The sequence below is a fragment of the Zeugodacus cucurbitae genome, chromosome Y (genome assembly GCF_028554725.1).
Source record: "Zeugodacus cucurbitae isolate PBARC_wt_2022May chromosome Y, idZeuCucr1.2, whole genome shotgun sequence".
Classification (NCBI taxonomy): domain Eukaryota; kingdom Metazoa; phylum Arthropoda; class Insecta; order Diptera; family Tephritidae; genus Zeugodacus; species Zeugodacus cucurbitae.
In genome coordinates this window covers 8,046,832-8,069,197 of record NC_071673.1, presented here as the reverse complement: position 1 = coordinate 8,069,197, position 22,366 = coordinate 8,046,832, and the positions used below count along the sequence as shown (strand labels likewise).

The following is a 22,366-nucleotide window of genomic DNA, read 5'->3' as shown; positions in this document are numbered from 1 at the left end:
TTTGTTTTTTGGATTACTTTGTGTGGAATCAATTGCGCCCTCTATTTCCCCACGGCCAATCATAACCACGAAACGAAGCACACCTTACTCCACCACCTGAGCTAACATTGGTCGTTTCAGCCGGATAACAGGTAACAAGTTGAATTTTTTAAAGTGAAAGTGCATTGATTCGCAAGAGTTAGCAACACGCAAGGTTTCAGCCAAACATATTTTGGACTTGTGCTCTGCAAGCTATAAGGCAATAAATTAGTTAATTTGTACAATATTACACAATATTATTTGGTGGAATTAACCGGGGAAATTGAAAAGGAAAATTATTTTGATGACATATATAAACATGTACATATGTATGTTTTGTAGTACATTTCATGTAAAATCTTCGTTGCCACGGACAACAAATGACCGCAAATAGTAATTTTTTTGTCACAGACTTGTAATCAGTGTCGCGTTTTCGCAGGCAAAGAGCTCCATGTCCCCAACTCATATTATTATGGATTGTTTTATGCCTTGATTCTTACTAAAATCAATTGTAGTACATTAATATATGGCATCATATATTAGTAGAATATTTAAATACATTTAATTATTTATATTTGCTAATAGTAAGTCAATACTATCCAATAAATATTTTGCGCATTTATAATTACGGAGGGATCACTTGAAACGACTCTGTAAAGCTCGATGTGTCGAAAAATTGCTGGCCGCCTGCGCGACGCTACATTGTGTTGTTGGTAGAAAATCGGCTTGTCGTAAATATGTATGAATATGTACGAGCACGTAAACATATCGGCATAAATTTTTGGCGCTTGTTGTTTTTGTAGAGCATTGCTTTTGATTTTTGGTGGTTAACAAACTTACGTGCACGCATATACAAATGTAAGTTTGTGTGTTTGTTCAATGACATATAAACATGTACATTGTATGCGCGACGCTACATTGCGTTGTTGGTAGAAAATCGGCTTGTCGTAAATATGTATGAATATGTATGAGAACGCAAACATATTAACATAAATTTTTGGCGCTTGTTGTTTTTGTAGAGCATTGCTTTTGATTTTTGGTGGTTGACAAACTTACGTGCACGCATATACAAATGTAAGTTTGTGTGTTTGTTTAATGACATATAAACATGTACATTGTATGCGCGACGCTACATTGCGTTGTTGGTAGAAAATCGGCTTGTCGTAAATATGTATGAATATGTATGAGCATGCAAACATATCGACATAAATTTTTGGCGCTTGTTGTTTTTGTAGAACATTGCTTTTGATTTTTGGTGGTTGACAAACTTACGTGCACGCATATACAAATGTAAATTTGTGTGTATGTTCAATGACATCCCTGCAGAAAATGCGACTACCCTAGATCTTAGAAAGAACTACCTATTGTAACGGCAGTACTAGTTCTAGCTTAATACCTATGCAATGCGTTCAACTGTCCACTTTAACATGGAGATGTCATTGGCGGTGGCAATTATCGTCCAGTGCATTACTTTGCAACTCGGCTTTCACCGGTTCCACAGTGGACAGTTGTTAGGTAGTTCCATTTGATTGGTTCTACGGAATACATTTTTAAGATAGTCCAAAACTAGTGAATTCAAAACTAAAATATTCCTCATTAAAAACTAAAAAACTAGTTGCAATAAAACTCTACTATAACGATTAATTTTGAATTCATTTGTAATTTATTTATTTACGAAAAAACGTCGTAGAAATATTTATACATGCAGGTACATGTACATGTTTTATATGAAAAAAGGTTACATTGTTTTATATGAAGAAGGTTACATTACTTCAATTGAATAAGTACATGTTTTATATGAAAAAAGGTTACATTGTTTTATATGAAAAAGGTTACATTACTTCAATTAGTACATGTTTTATATGAAAAAAGGTTACATTGTTTTATATGAAAAAGGTTACATTACTTCAATTGAATAAGTACATGTTTTATATGAAAAAAGGTTACATTGTTTTATATGAAAAAGGTTACATTACTGCAATTGAATAAGTACATGTTTTATATGAAAAAAGGTTACATTGTTTTATATGAAAAAGGTTACATTACTTCAATTGAATAAATACATGTTTTTATGAAAATGAATGAAAATCAAATTATGGAGTTTTTGAAAGGGACACCATTTTGAAATTTCTCTTTTTCTGCATCCTAATAGCCTTCCGTAGGTGATCCTCCGCATCAATTACATTGGGTAATTGTGAAATTGAATCTATGAATTGTATAGAGAGAGAACATTAATTATATATGCAGATTTAATTAATTTAAAACAAATATTACTTACCTAGCAGGACAGCATAAAACTTTTCATAGAACTTTAACCTTTATTTACCATGTGTCCCATCTACATTGTGGCTTAAAACTATACTATCGCTAAGTATGTTTTTAAAGTTCCGTGTAAAATTTTGGTGAACTAACCTCTTAAGGGTTAGTTTCCAGCTCTCAAGAAAAGCAAAAACTCCATACAAAAAAACACTAAAGAAAAGCTCAAGAAGTTTTCTTGTATTAAATTTTCTTGTGGCAACATCCAGCTCTCAAGAAATTCAGTAAGTATATTTACTACTTTTATTTTATAAATTGTGGATAGGCAACACTGGTTTTGCGAAGAAACATAACAGTTTCTATATATTTCTGAAGTAAATTGAGCGGGAAGAAGAAGCAAGTTTGTGGTTTTATTTGAATTTGATTTGAATTTTATATATTCTTTGGCTTAAACATTAGAAATGGAAGACTTAATACCTACAACAAAGCGGCAAAAGCGAATTGGAAATTTCACGGCAGGTGAAAAACAAAACTTAATTAAAGAAGTGGAAGAATGGCCCCGAATATGGGACATTACTAACGTTTTGCATTCAAATAAAAATGCTGTGGAGCAGGCCTGGGTCCACATAAGCAATTCCCTTGGCAAAACTGGTAAGTGTATATAAATTAAACTTTTATTTTATGAATCTCTTAACTTGTTTTTATTTTGTATTAGTTAGTGAGTGCAAAGCTGGGTGGATTAGCTTACGGGAGAGCTATCGCTATCACGCCAAAGTGGCCCGCAAGCACAAAAGTGGTAGCGCTGGTGGAGAAATGCTGGAGGAGCCTTTGTTTTCAGATACTGTTGATTGGGAGTTTGTTGAAGAAATGGCATTTTTGCCAAATGTATCACAGAAACGAAAGTAAGTAAATTTAATATTATTTTAAAATTTCATGAAGTTATGCATTGTTTTCGCAGAACTTTCACAAGTCCAGTTTTTGAAGATTTCGATTCATCTTCCCCCATAAATAGAGCGGATGTGGAGGAGTTAAATGTTCCGCAATATGATTATGTAAGTGTATATCATGTGTATATAATGCGCATGTAAATGAAAATGTTTTATTTTTTGTTTGTGCATTTTTCAGAATCCAACACCCACCACAAGTAAGCGGAAATTTAGCGGAAGCCAAAATGATGAGGCATGGAGTCGATTCAATAACATCTTGAAGAAACAAGAGGATTTGGTAGCAGGAAAGAAGAACTCACCATATGCACAAGTCCTTGCTGGTTTTGACTGGTTGTTGAATAAGCTTCCACGGTCAGTTGGTGATGATATGTGTATGGAATTTAACAGTATGCTGTTACAGCAAGTAAATGAACTTAAAACAAAAAAATAGAATAAGGAACAGAAATAAAACTAACAATTAACTTTTTATTCACTTTTACCTTATGATTAGTTATGAAATAAATAAACATGAAATTTAGAAACATTAAACTTATTTTTTAATAAAAAAACATATATATTGGTATACATAAAATAAATAGTGAGTATTTTTTTATAAATAAACATGAATAATGGAAAGTTCAAAGAAATGTTGCATTATTTTGCCATGGAACAGATCCAGATGTAGAATTTACATAATCTTTTATGACATTTCGTACATATTTGCCATAATCTGATGCTCTTCCCCGGTAGGCACCTAATTCATTTAAAGGGCCTTCTTGTTGTAGAGTTTCCCATTCTCCTGATTCCCATACCCCATCGATGCCTTCGAATCCAGAGAAGGTAGGAGGATTATAAGCCGGTCGACATTTATTGATCAGGTAGTTATGTAGTAAGCAGCATGCTGAAACAATCGATTGTGCACGATCCGGATGACAAAATAATACCTTTCTCAGGCAAAGCCATTTTGCACTTAAAATTCCAAACGCGTTTTCAATACACCGTCTTGCTCTACTTAAACGATAATTGAAAATTTTTTCCTCTTTGGAAAGGTTTTTGCTATTATAAGGCTTCAGTATACGTTTACACAGTGGAAATGCGTCATCTCCTACAATGAAATATGGTACTTTTTTGCCATCGATAAAGCCGTCGGCTGGAAATTGGCAGCTATCATTAAGAATGCTGATACCGAAACTTGAATTCTTCATAATATTGGAGTCTCCTTCACTTCCGTAAGCGCCAATATCCAAGTATGTGAATTTATAATTGGCATCACATATAGCCATTAACACAATGGAATGGAATCCCTATAATAAAAGCATATTAATAACAAGTAAAGAAAGTCTAAGTTCGGGTGCAACCGAATATTTTATACTCTCGCAATAAATTTTTGTAATTTTATTGAGATAACACACAATTTAACCCAGATATTCTTCATAAAGCCCAATAGAATAACGAAAATCGGCATATATAGTATGTGAGGGCTGAGGTAATTCCTGAACCGATTTTACTCATTTTCATACCCTAGCGTACGAGGGTATTATAATCTATACATATACAGACATATTTACTTACTTTGTAATTATAAAACACGCTTCCACATTTTGGTGGGGCTTTGATAGATATGTGTTTTCCATCGATAGCTCCGACGCAGTTCGGAAAATTCCATTGCGTTCGGAAGCTATTAGATATTTCCAACAACGTGTGTTCAGTCCACTCTGGTATTTAATTTTTCAATACGCAGCATATTGCTTTACACACGTCGGACACGATTCTTCCAAAATGCTGCTTACTAATTCGGTAGCAGGAGGCAATATGGCGTTGTAAATCTCCAGAAGCCAGGTACCTGAAAAAAGAAGGCGGTCAAATCCTATTTGTGCTAATATAATATATTATATATTTTCATAACATACTCTAGTACAATTGCAAACTTGGCTTTAGCTGGGATGAAATCCTTTGGTCTGCCATTTCGCTTTGGAAGCAGATGTGGCTCCAGCATCTCCCAAAGCTCATCAAATATACATGGCGGCATGCGGAAATTTTCCACGAAACGAGCTGGATCATTCCGCAAGTTTTCGAAATCGGTGGCAAACCTCCCCTTCTCATTTCTTGCCTTGAGATAAGGGCTCACTCAATGACACATTTTCCTGCGATTTTTCTTGTTGCTTCATGAAAGCACCACAGTTCATCAATATTATCAAATTTAGCCTAAAATATAAGAAAATATATTTGTATAAAAACTATAATTTGGTGAAATAGTGTATAGAATTTACTCATCGTCTTCCATTCTAGAAACTAAAAACCACCTGAAAAATAAATACAAATAGTTAATCACGATATTTTTAAATAAATTTAAATAACTTACCAATTACTCTTGCTTAAATAAATCTCTTTTTTGTTTGTTTTGAATTTTTCACACTCTTCTTCTTCCATTGTTTAACATTCACGGTGCAATATGAAATGTCAAAATTTCTTGCTTACTACTATTTCATACAAAAGAAACAATACCGATAATTTCTTGAGCTTTTTCTTGAGAGCTGGAAACTAACCTTAATAGTAGAAACCTGTTAAAAAGAGAAAAAATTATGAACATTTACGTTTTGTTAATATCCATTACACTTACAAAACTTTCGCGATTTTCCAAACAAATATGTTCCTCCACATCCCTCAAAGTTTCCTCTGTCTTCAGCGGGGAAAAATCTGTTATGGGGGCACCCACTGACTCTTGTCGAATTAATTTCTGCTGCAATACTTTTTGCTCAGCCAGAGCTTCCATAATGGCCTTATTTTGCCTAAATTGAGAATCTGAAACAAACAACTATAACATACATATCTAGTTATATATTATATAAATTATATTTAATACCTTCCATTTTTTCGGTAAGTTTTTAATTTCAGCCAGATAGCCACAATTAGAACAATTAGAACAATCACTGAGGGGAACTGTTGGAACAGAGTCTGTAAAAAATTACATGTTACAACTGATTAGATTAACATTACATATGTATAAAGTTTACTTACATTGGGGTAAAATATTTTTCTTAGTTTGTTTTAGTTTTTTGAAAGATGACATTATTATCTATGTAACGGAAAAAATAAAAATATAATTTTATTATATCAAGTATTACAAGCAAGTATGCAAAATTGGAATCATAAGCAAACGGTTCTTATGAGGCAAACCAAACAACTTGCATTCTATTTTATCAACAGAAAATGACATTTCCTCTTCTAATGGAGTTGAATCTACTATACATATTCCTAAAGTTGTTGACTCTATAGGCTCCGTGAAAAAATTTGTAATGTTAGTAAACTTTTTTCCTATAACCATACCACCATTCTCAGTTGTAAATCGTTGGATTTCTATTGGCATATACGGCTTTATAACACAATAGTTATTGGGATTTTTAGGGGTAAAAACGCAGTCATTATGAACATTCGTAGTAGTGAAACATTCCGTTTTTAAGTGATTTCAAACCAATGTGCGTTGGCCCTTTAATCAAATTCTCGAATGATATTCTGTTAAAAAGTTGTTGTAATATATGCATTGGTTTCTTGACATACTTTTGTAAAATTTGCAAATAATTTTCAAAATCATAAGCTGAGGAGCTCGATATAATACCAATTGCCTTGATATTCTCTGCTAAATGAAGGAGGTGGTGAACATTTTACGTCACACTGGTTTCTCCAAATATTATAGGAAAATTCTCAACAAATAACGAAAGCATATTTTGTGCTATATTGATATTAGCAACATACGTTTTAGGGCATAGTAATAATCTGCAAGCAGAATGTAAAAGTAAGAACTCATAATACAAATCATTGGATAGATAATCCTTTAAAACAGAAATGCCTGTGTAAAGAAGAAACTGACGGAATTCTGTCGCTTTCCAATTTAATATTTCTTCAAAACCTCTAGGTTTTCTGTCGAATTCTTTAGGAACATGTGACCTTAAATCCTTTAAATCTTTTGAAATACTATCTTTACTTTTTTTATCTACCTTAATGCTAATTTTATCATTTAAAATTCTTAATAAAATTTTACGCATTACTCCTAAGTCAATGAGGTGAATGTAATCTATGGTTACTTGGCTAATCATTTTAACACCTATTGTTTCCAATGGCGTTTGTTTATTTCTGTATTTTGGTAAATGATGACTAACATATTTTCTGTTAGCGAATTCATAGTCCGATATTAATTCTAAACTTTCTACACTGTGTACAAGCGTATGTTGAATTTTCCGACCCACTTGCGTACACATAGAACAACCATTTGCCGACACGTGACCTGGAATTCCGCAAATAAAAGCTATAGCCGGGGCATCACAAACTATACAACGTATTGTAACTTTAATGTTTTTTCCTAAAATTTGTATACCATTTTTAATAATATCCTTCATTTCGTCCACAAATGAAAATAAAAAGTTTTCTAAACTATCTGGCTTTTTTGACCCTACATATGTACATATATTCCTACAAGAAAAACTGAAAGGTTTTTAACGTTATTAACTCTTAATAATATTGGCCAAAGCTGAGTACGTGAACTTTTAAACAAAGGTAAGCCGTCAATATTAATATCCACTGAAATGGAACTGTGTTTTACGAAACGTTTGCTGCTTTTAATAATTGTTTTTTCACACCGATGTGACAATAAAATCCAGACGAGACATTTGTTATTATTGCCCGCTGCTTATGCTTTGCAAGCAACGTTTCCGCACTTTGTGGCACATCTAAATTTTCGCTACGTAAAATTTGCAACAATTCTTCAAAACTTTTCCGCGAAGGTCTATATTTTAAAAGCCACTGCGTTACTTTCTCCTTTAAAGAAGGTTGTGCACTTTCAGATTGTTCACTTGAAGATTGTTCACTTAATACATTTAATACGACATTTGAATCACTCGCCACACCACCTGCCACATTCTCTTCCTCAAACCTTCCTCTACCTAGCCTAGCAATATAAATGTCTCTTTCCTTTTTTATTAATCTTTTAATATGTCTTTTACTCATTTTTATTAATATATTTCCTATTTTTATTCAATTTATACTTACAATTTTCCAGAATGTTGATATTAATATATATTTATATTTATATATATAAACATGTACATATGTATGTTTATGCATAATGTTGCGCAACAATTATCGCAACTGTTCCGAACTCGTATAAGAAGTATAACTTCAAAAAGGTGCTTGGAGTCCCTACGCGCGAAAGAAGTTATACTTCTTAGTGATATTCCAAGAAATGCATATCATTTTGTATGAAAGAAAACTAGCGAGAGGGAAAGGATAAAAATATTTTTTTATTAAAGACTTGGTGCAAATATCTATTGGTGGCGTTACAAGCAAGATTGGACATGGTTTAATATTTTCTCTTGGAACATCCGGTACAATTCTGTAAAGTACTTCCTGATCAATATTCTCAGGAAGTGCGATTAAATCTTGCTTGAACCACAGGCGATCACATATCGAGCAAGCAAATCCAAAACTATTATTCGTAAATTTTGCCATTAGAAACTCATGTGCCTTTTTATGTTGTTGAAAGTAAGCATAAGGAATTTGTGGATTATTTCTCACGTTTTCGGTGCCGGTATTATTGGTGTTTTGCTCTGTATCCTCGGTTGTACTCTCGTTTCTTTGCCGTGATGGTGCGGCCCTTGTTAATTCTCGCTGAGATCTTTTCCGTACTCTATACTCTCGCTGATATTCTGCTGTTGATTTCCTTCGTGGTATATCCCTGAAATGTATACCACTACTTGTAGAGGGTCCTGCATTCGTTGCTTTGCACGTAGAAAGTCCACCAATCATTCATGGATCAACATTGATCGGAGGTCCAGCCATCATTAATCCATTGTGCTGTTTTCCCCCCTCTTGAAGCACGGGCTACACTGCACTGTGGGCCAGAAGGTAGGCAAAAGCGGCCAAAACTCGACTATCTTTTTTTAAATTTTTGTTTTGTTTATAGTAATCTACACATATCAAAGTAGATTTTAGCCAATTTCTGTTACATTTAATAAAATATTTTTAACTCCGCAGTACTTTGAATTTCAATTCGACACTAAAATTTGATTACGTTTTTTGCGCAAAATAATGAATATAGTTTAAAATTGATAAATATTTCATAAAAATTCGAATTAGTTTCTTAGTCTGTATGGCAAAAGAAGTAAGTTGCAAGAAAAAAATATTTAAAAAAATTGTATATAAAGCATAGTACACAAGATTGTTATTCACCGGTGCATATTATTTTTCGACTATGCTCGCTGCCGAATGCAGATTCCCCGAGATTCCCCTGTATATAAAAAAGTCCGAGGTTTTAATCGATTCATTTTTTCATATACTTTAAGTTTATCCTGCCCACTTTTGCCCGTTTTCACTTTTCAATTAGAAATATTGCAAAACACTCGCGTGCGCGCACTTAAAATTTTTCGACACTCATATATAGGCTCGATACTGGCTTGTGGTAACATATATTTACGTATAGTCAATTTTCGACTGACAAAATTAATATTTGGTCTTTCGATGCATTGTGTTCATAATATTTATATGCTACAAACAGATAGATGGCGCCACCGTCGGTTTCCAGTTGAATTTACTTGAAAAACATGTCTTTTCGAATATACTAATCATATATTTTGCTTATGTTGTTTGAAAAAATAAAATCTAAAATACTTATATTCAAATTTAATCATATCCAAATTTAATCATTTAAAAAAAAGGTAAAACTGTAATACTTAAAATGGCGGAGTATACAAAGAAAGATCGTAGAGCTTTCGAAAACCCAGAATTATTGGCTGAGTGTCTTGAACTTGAACTACATAAAATAGTTGTCCACGGAGCTGAAGTTATTAATACAAGTATATTACCTATTGGAATTCTTGGTGAAGAAGCATCTGAAGCTAGAAATAAGGATTACAAAAATTTTAGAAAATGCCGCAGTAGAAAACACGATAGAATATCGAATCTAACTGATGTATTTAATAGAGTAATGGATACTTCAGATGTAATTATATCTAGCATGAGTCTTCAAATGCGACATAATCAAAAGAAGGTATTAACTATTCCAGCAGAAGTTAGAGCGTTGTTTGCAACGCCAGAATCAAACAAGGACGAAGAATTACAATCAGTGTCCACCACTCAAGACAGCGATGATGATGATGATAATGATGGCGAAGACCATATTAATAGAAGTGTGTTCGAAGATTATTCAATATTAGACGAAATTGAATTGACGGATGAAGAATATGAGAATATTCAAAGTGAATTTTAAAATTTCGTTTTTCAAAAATCATATTTATTTTGTGAGAGGCAAGGGGACTCACCAAAAAGCACCCCATGTAAATAAATGTTTCAATTATATTATTTTACAAATTATTATTGTTTGATACGCCATATTGGATCCGCCAATTTGAATTTTTAGAAACTAACTTCAGATTAGTAATCAGCGACCCCGAAAACCCCCTTGTAACTATTTTCAGACGAATACGTTAAGTTTTTTCAAAAGTCATCCGCCATATTGGATCCGCCATTTTGAATTTTGAAAAACACGGATTCGTGTTCAGCGACCCCAAAAACCCCCGACTAACGATTTTCGAGCGAATCCAATGAATTTTTAATTTTTCGTCCGCCATATTGGATCCGCCATTTTAAATTTTCAAAAACTAACTTCAGATTCGTAATCAGCGACCCCAAAAAACCCCGAGTTACCATTTGCAAGTGAACTCGATGATTTTTTAAAAAAGTCGTCCACCATATTGGATCCGCCATTTTGAATTTTTAAAAACTAACTTCAGATTCGTAATCAGCGACCCCGAAAACTCCCGAGTAAGAATTTTCGAACGAATTTGATCAATTTTTTAGTTTTGGCCGCTTTTGCCTACCTTCTGGCCCACTGTGCACTGTATATTTCCGCTGTAAAATCAATTTAAAATCAAACCATTAAAATGTTTGCCAATTCAATTGATATTAGTTTCAAGAGCACAAGTTTAATGCACAAGGTGCATCTATTACGGACAATTCAAATATTCAAGAGAAACTTACCATCACATAACCTGGAATTCGCTGTGATATGCGTATTATCACTGTCACTTATTTTATTGTTTGTTTGAATCATTTGAATCACTATTCACTGTGTAGTAATACTACAAATAGTACGTCAATATTATATAGAACACGAATTAATTAGTAAATAAACACTGTCTACAGAAATTATCCTGTGAAGTCTTAACTTTTCAACTGCTAACGCAGAGTATTTCAACCAAAAGTCACACAAAATATTTGAGAATTCGCAGAAATGAAACAGAAACGAAAGAAAAACATATAATGCGCAAGCATACAATCATACATATGCGTACACATGTGAATATGTCACCAACCAAAAATTTAAACATTGTTCTACAAAAACAAGAATTGCTCAAATATCATAAGCATGGCAAGTGCTTTAAGTTCTCTGCTTTACTCTCATTCACTATCTCTCGCGTTAATTGTTCAACGCTATTCCCTCTCCACTGAAGCGTTAAGCAATTATCGCAACCTTTTCCGAAGTCGTATAAGAAGTATAACTTCAAAAATTCATAATGTAAAACATTAAATTTTTAAGCAAATACAAACTACCAAGGAGGCATAGCTCCTGCGGAAAGATTAATTATAACACTATGTTTTTAATTTATTTATTTTTATACTCTCGCAACAAAGTTGCTAAGAGAGTATTATACTTTTGTCCATATAACGGTTGTTTGTAACACCCACAACTAAACGAGTTAGATATAATGTTATATACATATACCAAAGTGATCAGGGCGACGCACAGTGGGGCCAATGGAGATCATTTCTCGGATTAATTAACTGAAGCTTTATTTTTATAATTTTTGATTATTTTATATTTTATTCAAATCCAGTTAGTCACAACAAATAGTTTTTAAGAAGATTTGGATGCAGCTGTAATATTAAAATAATGGTTTACTATATATGACTATAGAATTGAAGCAATTCCAAAAAGTTCTTATTTAATATCGATGTCATCTGTATCTAAACTCTCATTGTAATAATTGTCACCTTCACTAACATCATCATCGTCATCGTCGACGTCATCATCATCATCATTATCATCATCATCAACATCTTCACTATCATCATCGCTATTTCCATACTCATCACTTATAATTAAATCGACAGCCTCTCCTGGTAAATTTTGCAAGTTCTTTTTTGGCAATCTTCGCATGCTTGAAATTATTGGATCTGAGGTTAAAAAAAAAGAATTGAGAATACCTTGATTAGACTTTTCGCGGCTGCACTTGAATGGAATTCCCGATATTTTTTAAAATCTTTATTGCGAGCTTCTTGTGCTTCTTCTGATAATTGGCCAATAGGCAAAAGTGCGTTATCAATAATTTCAGGTCCGTGTATAAAGTATTTGTGCAAAGTCGGGGGCATGTTGTACCACATATACAACTTAACAAAAAGTTTTGCTGTTTTACGTGAAAAAAATCGAAATTTTTTGTTGTTTATTTCATACCCACTAGATACCACAATTAAAAGAATGTGCATTTGCTTTATCAAATTTAAATTTATAGAGGTTATTTCAGCAGGCTTTTCTGCATTTTGAAAAAAACGTCTGGCGGTATTACCCTCATTTGTGTTTCCAAAGCCAGGTTTTGGTTGGTCCACTATTAATCCTAAAATTTCTTTAAATTGCTTCTGAATTTTTCGCTTCGTCTCAGAAACGATTTGTTTTTCTGAATCGGTTCTAGCTTGTCATTTCTGTATCGGCAATTTGTATGAAATATGTAGGAGGCTTTCAAAACATCTAATCCAGCCGTGAAGAATAGATAAGCCAAATTTCAAGTTTTCTACATTTACAGGTCTTTCGATCATGTCTTCTATATTGTTAAAATCCTTAGTAGTTGCCCCACATAAATAGCACTTTTGTGTTGATGTAGTTCCAGTTAAAGCATTGCACACCTTCCCATCAATCATTGTCAAAATTAATTTGTGATCCACATATACAACTTTGTCATTAACTAGTATACTTGTACAAATTAAATTCTTAATTTCTTGTTCTACCCTTTCCTTTTCCGTAATCGCCACAGATTTGGTTTCCTTCACAAATTCAATTTTTAGGGGCCTACAAAATCTAGTTGATGATGGTCGAGGATTTTTCCAAATTACTTGTTCAGCCAACATAAGTTTTAGAGGCACAATTGTAGTTAAAAATACGGAGGAATCGATACCATCACATCCATGAAAAGCTTGCTTGTACGAACTGTGACCAGAGCTTCCATCAAATCCCCATTTAGTATACAGTTGGAGTTTTTGGTTAATTAACGAGTCAATACGGTTTTCATGAATTTGTATTAATCGTTCTGCTGTGTGGTTTAATAGTGCTTGTAAACTTACTTCAGCGGAAGTTTCGCTTATTGTAATGCACCGATATTCTGGATAGCACTTTTTTTTCTCGTTTTGTATAATTTTATATGACGGAAACTTATCTGGAGCAGATTGTCTAACAACATTGTATTGGTAGCGAGATAGCTTAGCTTCTACGAAGACAGCTAGAGCTTTAAGATTTGACATTTTTGTACTGACTACAGGTTTCTTTAAACTTTCGTTAAACCTTTTGGCTGTTGATGGTGAAAAATGTACGATACTACGTATCGCTTTTGATTTTTCTACGGAGCCGGTTGTTCTTAATTTAGTTTCTGCTACATGAAGTAAAACTGGCAACTCTGTGGTATCTCTTAAAAATTTAGTTTTTTTTAATTTAGACGAATCACTAGAGTCACTAAATGAAATTTCTTTTCGACCTCTTTTACATGCTTGACCTAGTGGAAACCCAATTGACGATTGTACCCAATTCTTATTAATATCAGATAGAAATCTATCTTCCCTTCTATGGGCCTTATTCCATTTTTTCTTGAACTCAAATACAAATTTTTTTATTCGTTCATTGAAAACTTGAGAGTTGTCTTCAGAATAACCAGTACGTTTTTTGAGCTCTTCTTTTAAATGCATGATTTTATCATCCATTGTCCTACAGCTGACACAATTGAAAATATTGTACAAGCTGAGGCGAGTAAAAAAAACGACGTTTGAGCATGTTCCTGCAAAATTTAATCACATGACTCTTAAAATATGGTATATTAAAACAAAACAAAAAATAAAAATAAAAAATAACAACAACAAAAGCAACGAAACTCCAACAATATAAACAACAACAGTAAATGTAACAACAAAAACAACAACAAAACCGGCGCACAAGCTACAGTCCAGAAGCAAATTTAATTTATAAATTGCATACGGAATATTATTACAAATGCGAGGATATCTTCTGAGGCGCACTGATGCGCAACCTAAATTTCTCTAAAATAACATTTAATTGTTCAGGCTTTCCAATGGTGTTTAAATCTTATCTGAACTCAATTGAACTACCAACTCTTTGTCTACTTAAACTAAGAAAATTAATTTTTTTTTGGACTCCATATATATAATCTCAAAAAACATACTTTTGCAATTATAACTTTACACACAATTTAGCAAACTAGTTCAATTATTACCTGAGTTTGATGGTTCCATGGTTAAGTTTTACAAATTTTTAGAATTACTTTACAAAAACACAATTTACGTACAAAAGATCTGCGGCTTTAAAAAACAAAAAATTAGATTTTTGTTTCACAAATATCAAGTTTGTAGCTTCACTACGTAAGCACTATTACGTATTTGACATTTATTTTTTTGCTTACTGATGTAGAATTTTGTGTACTTTAAGCAAGTATACTTAGTTTTGAAGGATCTTCATATATTTTTTTTTAATTAATCCGAGAAATGATCTCCATTGGCCCCACTGTGCGACGAGGCGAATCAAAATCCGAATGTCTGTCTGTCCGTCTGTGCAAGCTGTAACTTGAGTAAAAATTAAAATATCTTGATGAAACTTGGCACACTTATTTCTTGGCACCATAGGAAGGTTGCTTTCGAAGGACAAAATCGGACCACTGCCTAGCCCATAAAATGGCGAAAGCCGAAAACACAAAAAGTGCCATAACTAAGCCACAAATAAAGCTATGAAAATATATGGTACAAAGGATTGCACTAGGAAGGGGCATATTTAGATGTAATTGGCGTGGCCCCGCCCCCGAATAGGTTTGTTGTATTTATCTCGCAAACCAATAATGCTATATAAACAAAACTTTCTGCAGCCACTGCTTTTAGCCACTTCTTAATACAGTCCAAAAATTAAAGAAATCGGTAGCTAAGTACCTCGTGCTTTTCTTTTAAGGAAACACTTACCACTGATAATTCTTTGAATGAAAAGAAATAAAGTTTCTTTCAACTGTATTGTCACAAGACTCGATTGGTTTATTAAAAGATTACAGCGAATTATAAAAAAGGACGCGAAAAATGCGAAAATTCAACGTTTGACTTAAGCGGAAAGGCTTGCGTTTGTTATCGACGGCGTATCGAATAGAGAAAAAAAGGGCGAGATCTCCTCTTGCGATCCCTTTTGTATGAAAATGTGGCCGGTGTGGTGTCCTCGTGTGTGCTGTTATCGGTTTGATGTACGTGTGTGTATTGGTGTATCGGTGTGTAGTATTGATGTGTAGCGCGCTCTTGAGTGTTGTATGATGTGGATGGTAAGTGGTGATGTGGTGAATGTAGCGTGTTAGTGATGTGTGTTTGCATGTGGAAATGGTGTGTGTCCAGGGTGGTTGAGACTCATTTAGCCATCCCGGGCCCGCTAGGAGAATATTCAGTCTAGCAATCGCTGGAGTTGCTGCGACGTAGGAACCCAGATAGCATTGAGTTGATTGTATGGTGATTTACGTATCATTATTGATTGTTCTTGGTGATTGTTTTTTGATAAATTTGCCGTTTACAATAACAAAATGTACAAGTATCAAAAACAGCTCAACAAGTTGATTAAATATCAGTTGTGTTGTTTCGTGATCCCGTTATGAGTATACAGTTAACAACATCAAAATATTTCTTTTTGTGACAAAATAATGCATGCATTTCTCACTTCCATATAGTTCATCTCCAAAGCAACAGCTCTCTATTGCGTGAAATAAATAAAATAAAACATAATTTTAAAGTAATTAATTAAAATAGCTTAATAATTCATTATTTTTGAATTTGCCAATTAAAGTAATAAAAATTAATTATTTTATAATGCCAGCCACTCAAATAAAAAGAAAAGCTAGAAAGGAAGCTAAAAAAACTATAAATTCAAAGTTGTTGCATAGTAATTCAAGTGTTGAAGTTCAATTTCAAGACCATGGTGTTGCAGTGTAAATAATATTATTATTACTAAAGGAAGAAAACAAAATAAAATTGTTGAAGCTGACAGAGGAAGTTATTGCGGTCAAATTGGAAAACAGGGGAAAACACTCTGAAAGTCAAAGCCCACAATTCGACCAACTATTATTTTACCATAAGAAGGATCTTGACGATTTCGAAGCACAGCTTTTACAAAAGCCAGACTTGTTGGAAACATTTGTATGTATAATGCTTGTTATGTTGCTTTTACCATTTACAAATGTATAACAAAGAATTATTTATAGAAACTATATATTAAGAAGACTGGGGGTGAAGCGTCAACCCCTTTTCTAAGAGCAGCAATCAGGCGCATTTTTTCAGACGAATTGGCAATGTCTTTTTCGTGGAGGGGCACGGCAGATAAGCCAAGCGCGGAAAAATGTTTAGTTACAACAATAATAAAAAGTGATATTATTTTATATTGTACTAGCTGACCCGGCGAACTTCGCCCCGCCCAATTTTTATTTGAAATAGTTAAAACGCTTTTTGAACTCTGTTCAAGGCCATTGTTAATATGAATGATATGAAATGAATGTTAATATATTCAGGGAATAACGTCTCTGATCAATTTAAATATTTTTAGGGAAGTTCGTTCTTCGTTTTGTTGTGTAGCGTGTAAACAAATAAAGAAGATGGCTCTCCAACACGCTAACATGACACATACATACCTATGTATGTACATATGAAACTGTAAAATTTTGAACTTAAACGATAAATCGGTTTGAATCATTCGAATTCTCAGAATGAACATTTCCTCACTTTTAGATTTGCTATGTTGAAGTAAACTATTCACTACAGTGAAATTATTATTTATGAATAAAGACGGAAACCTTAGTATATATATGGTATAAAAATCCACGGGATTTTTAAAATTATTGATGAAAATTTTCGTAGAGTTGATAATAAGCACAAATTTTCATAAAATAGTTAATTTTTGATTTTATATTCAAGTTTTTAACAAATAAGTTAATTACAAAGTTGTTAGTTGACAACATGTAACATTTAATTTTATAATCTTAGGATAGATAATTCTTAATTTTTAATAGTAGTATTTATTTTTTTGAATTATGTATAAACATTTTAATTTAACTTAGCACCAATTGGTGCACAATATTTTTGGTTAACCTGTCTCGAGCTAACACAAATAGATTTGATGGTTTTCCCACAAGTGAGCATGCAACATATAATTGCCCATGGGAAAAACATAGATTATCCAAATCTAACCCACAAATGGACATTTATTTATAACTTTACTCCATACTTATGTTGTGCTTAAGATAAAACAGGAAACTAGTGTTTTATAGTTCATACTTAGGTTATGCTTAAGCACTGAAAATGGGAGGCTTAAGCAATGCTTAAATAACAGCTGATTTTTGTTTTGAATTTGCTTTGAATTTTCAGAGACATCTTTCGTAGCGTAGGGTAAGTGTCCGTTCGTTTGCACTCAATAACAGCTTATACTTTTCCTTCAGTTCCCATAGGTGCTCCGACTCGCTAGTGTTGAAATTTGGGGTTCTTTTGTTGTTTTCATCAATTTTTGATATAATTTTCCTCGCAAATTTATGTATTGTCTGTAATAATTTAAATATTTCAAACATATTTTTATCAATCACATTTGTAAAACATATGTTGCCCATAACGTTGCCATATATCATAATAAAATTTTATAGAAATTAAGCATTGACTGTGAAACGCAAACGACTACTCAGTTTGCAACAATACTTAGCTAAGATTTTATTTAGGCACAACTTAAGTATGGACTGTGAAACCGGGCATTAGCCATACAAAATTCTATACCTAAATGCAAATAAATGAACTTTTTTTTTGCATTTAGGAAATACATGCAATACATAAATTCCTCTGAAATCTCCCAAATTCGAGGAAGATTTACTGGAAAAGAGTGGCAGCATTGCTTATTTGTCTGACCATACATATGTACATAACTTTATTTATTTCACAAATTGTATGTGATTTTTTCTTAAATTTAGAATATTGGAAGTCATAGATTCGTATAATTTTACCACAAATAATATAAACTTCAAACAACGCATTTTCATTTAATGTTTTTAGCAAGTGGCAGCTTTTGTTATGACAGCCTAAATCCATGAAAATTTAGAAAGAAATGTAGCGCCATCTACTGTAACATAGCGCACTTAGCGCCACCAACTGGTGGATAGCTCTTTGCTAATAATAAACAAATAATTTGCAATAAATAAATAATGCGACTATAAGGAGAGTTATAAACTATCCTATCTTTCAAGTTGGACCAAACTGCACACAGTGTTAAAAATTTCAATAAAATCGGTTCAGTAGTTTAGGAGTCCATCGAAAACAAACAACGTGACACGTGATTTTTATTTATTAAGATTAATTCTTTTAACAATAACTACATTTCTTTCCTCTTTTTTAGATATTTGCCATGAAATGTTTCAAGTGGACGAAAAAGCCGTTAGATCAACGCTACAAAAACATTTCGTTTATGCAAACGAAAGAGTAAAAAAACGCCGTCTACCTTTGTCTGAAAATAAATGATTGTATTGAGCTGTAAGGAAAAACATGTTAATGAATTAATTAAAAATATAAATAAATTTGAATTTAACAAGTAAGGAAAGGCTAAGTTCGGGTGCAACGGAACATTTTATACTCTCGCAATTTATTTAGATATTTACCTACAGTATGTCAAGAAACAGTTTACACATAGAAAATAAATACGTTTTTTCACTTTCCGCAGCCAAATTTTTTACTTTTTACTTCAATTCAACATATTTTTTGAATCAGGGATGGTTACTTACGGTATTTCAAGAGATGTGATGCAAAAAAAGCTGCGAAAGCAATGCAAAAACCAACCAAGAACAACAAAAAACAAAAATCATTCAATTTTGTTAGTGTCAAGAAAAACTTTACACACTTCGATTATTTGACTTGTTAAGCACGTGTTATACAGCTAACCGTACTTCACCGTTACCTATTCTTCGTAAAGGCATTTACAATGAATTTGTCAGTTAGTTGGTGATTAATTGTTGCTTTTTTTCATATCTGAATTACCCATTATTGTCTTTTTAATCTTCCATGCAAAGGGTTTAGTTTGAAGAGGTCCAATTATTGCCCCATAATCCCCAATGGGGTAAAACGTTTGAGATCTAACAGCAATGTTTTCTTTGACCCTCTAAATAGTGTAAAATGGCTAAAATTGATCGGAAAATATGGAAATACAAGAACCAAAGCCAGAAAAAGGCCCTAAATTATATATAAGTGGACATGTACAGTGCTTAATGTCTCGAAAACTTGACCAAATTCCAAAAATTTCGATCAGTGTTCTTAAGAAAGAGTCCTAGGAAGAGTGCAACATTCAGATTTCTCATGAAACTGCGTGACAAAACATGCTACGACATGAACATGCACGAAGATGTGCCAAAAAAAAAATGTAGAGAAACGTTTTTTGTTTGCTATTACTAAGTATATTTCTGAACCTGGGAACTACTGGGATGATGTCATATAATGGGACGAGAACAAGAAGATGTTATATTTCAACAATTGGCTAACTAGAGTACGACACAAGGCATTATTTTCATTAGAAAGACACAACATCATTTCGATTATTTTTTATAGCACATCTTGATACATATGTATTCATGTCGTAGCATGTTTTGTCGCGCAGTTTCATGAGAAATCTGAATGTTGCACTCTTCCTAGAACTCTTTCGTAAGAACACTGATCGAAATTTTTGGAATTTGGTCAAGTTTTCGAGACATTAAGCACTGTACATGTCCACTTATATATAATTTAGGGCCTTTTTCTGGCTTTGGTTCTTGTATTTCCATATTTTCCGATCAATTTTAGCCATTTTACACTATTTAGAGGGTCAAAGAAAACATTGCTGTTAGATCTCAAACGTTTTTACCCCATTGGGGATTATGGGGCAATAATTGGACCTCTTCAAACTAAACCCTTTGCATGGAATATTAAAAAGACAATAATGGGTAATTCAGATATGAAAAAAAGCAAAAATTAATCACCAACTAATTGACAAATTCATTGTAAATGCCTTTACGAAGAATAGGTAACGGTGAAGTACGGTTAACTGTATAACACGTGCTTAACAAGTCAAATAATCGAAGTGTGTAAAGTTTTTCTTGACACTAAGAAAATTGAATGATTTTTGTTTTTTGTTGTTCTTGGTTGGTTTTTGCATTGCTTTCGCAGCTTTTTTTGCATCACATCTCTTGAAATATTCTAAGTAACCATCCCTGATTCAAAAAATATGTTGAACTGAAGTAAAAGGTAAAAAATTTGACTGCGGAATGTGAAAAAGTGTATTTATTTTCTATGTGTAAACTGTTTCTTGACATACTGTATATATTCGGTGAAAAATTTCCCTTAGGCACTGAGTTCTTCATGTTTGATATCAGGGGCCTTGAAAAGTCATGGTCCGATTTTGACAATTTTTCCACAAGTGATGTCACAGCTCAAATACAATATTTGTGTAAAGTTTTATTTCGCTACCTTTATCGGTTCCTTATGTATACATTATAAAGTGAACGAATCAGAAGGATTCAAAATTGAGTTATATGGGAAGTAGGTGTAGTTGTGAACCGATTTCGCCCGTATTCCACCAGTGTCATAAGTATGTCAAGAGTGTTATATACCGAATTTCATTGAAATCTGTCGAGTAGTTCTTGAGATATGACGCCACGCCCGTTTTCCATTTTGTAAAAAAATCTCAGTGCAGCTTCCTTCTGCTATCATTTCTGTGAAATTTTGTGTTTCTGACGTTTCTCATTAGTGAGTTAACGCACTTTTAGTCATATTCAACCTAACATTTGTATGGGAGGTGGGCGCGGTTATTATCCGATTTCTTTAATTTTTGGACTGTATAAGGAAACGGCTAAAAGAAACGACTGCAGAAAGTTTGGTTTATATAGCTCTATTGGTTTGCAAGATATATACAAAAAACCTATTTGGGGGCGGGGTCACGCCTAGGGATGGCAAAAAATTTTTTTTAATCGATTAAATAATCAAATGATTAATTGCAAGATATAAAAAAATAATTGCAATTAATTGCAATTAATGTAAAAAAATCGATTAATCGATTAATTCCAATGTTTGCAACTTTGCGTAAAAATAAAACCAATAAAATATAGGAGACTATATTCTTATTTCAGACATTCAAATTGTGTTCGTATATACACAAAAACAAAAACGGAAATAAAATTAAAATATCGTATTAAAAATTCATTTGTCTTAGCATAAAGGAAAATATATTCATTGAATATATTCAGAAAATTTAGAAGTCTGTTCAACCAAGTTTGAAGAAAAAGCAATTTCGATAAACTTTGTGTTGTCAAACGATTGCGTTTTTCGGTCGCAGTTGCACCCGCTTTTGAGAAAAGCCGCTTAGCTGGTACTGAGGTACCAAGTAGATGACAATACTTTTTTGAAAGTCCGTATAGTTTGGGTAAACGGTTTTCATTTCTTCCCAAGCATAAATAGTGTTTCGACTTAGTTCTAATACCTGACAATTCAAATAAAAGCTCAATTCATCTTGTGGAGATGTAAAATCGTTGTCCTTCCTCCTTCTTGTGTGCACTAGAGTGCACAAAATGGTGTCAGTGTCATCATCACTTAGGGAAACATTGTCTTTACTCCAAGATTGCAAAGTCTAATTTGTACACATATATTTATATATAACTAGAAGAAATTTAAAATGTAATACCGATTGCTCCGACTTACCACCAATTTGCAGGCTACATTTGCATGTTTTAATTTTAAATCCTGCAACATATTTGAAGTGTTATTAGAAAATTTTAAATTTTTGCAGCAAAGCTGACATTTAACGTAGTTATTGCTTATTTTATTAGAAAAATGTC

At 32.9% G+C, this 22,366-nt stretch overlaps 2 protein-coding genes across 2 annotated transcripts; one reads left to right on the top strand and one right to left on the bottom strand.

Annotated features, from left to right (window-relative positions):
• The first annotated feature begins 2,499 nt into the window (after positions 1-2,499).
• Positions 2,500-3,682, top strand: LOC128923539 (uncharacterized). The gene is made up of 4 exons (XM_054235808.1): positions 2,500-2,925; positions 2,990-3,176; positions 3,233-3,326; positions 3,400-3,682. Exons 1-4 carry the CDS (start codon positions 2,736-2,738, stop codon positions 3,649-3,651), a joined length of 723 nt encoding a protein of 240 aa, XP_054091783.1. The 5' UTR covers positions 2,500-2,735; the 3' UTR covers positions 3,652-3,682.
• Positions 3,683-3,802: 120 nt separating this feature from the next.
• On the bottom strand, positions 3,803-5,650 carry LOC105220153 (putative nuclease HARBI1). The gene is given in 5 exon segments (XM_054235807.1): positions 3,803-4,504; positions 4,773-5,043; positions 5,111-5,405; positions 5,471-5,503; positions 5,563-5,650. Coding segments are annotated over 3 exon segments (1,056 nt in total). The 5' UTR covers positions 5,230-5,405; positions 5,471-5,503; positions 5,563-5,650; the 3' UTR covers positions 3,803-3,838.
• Positions 5,651-22,366: the final 16,716 nt, after the last annotated feature.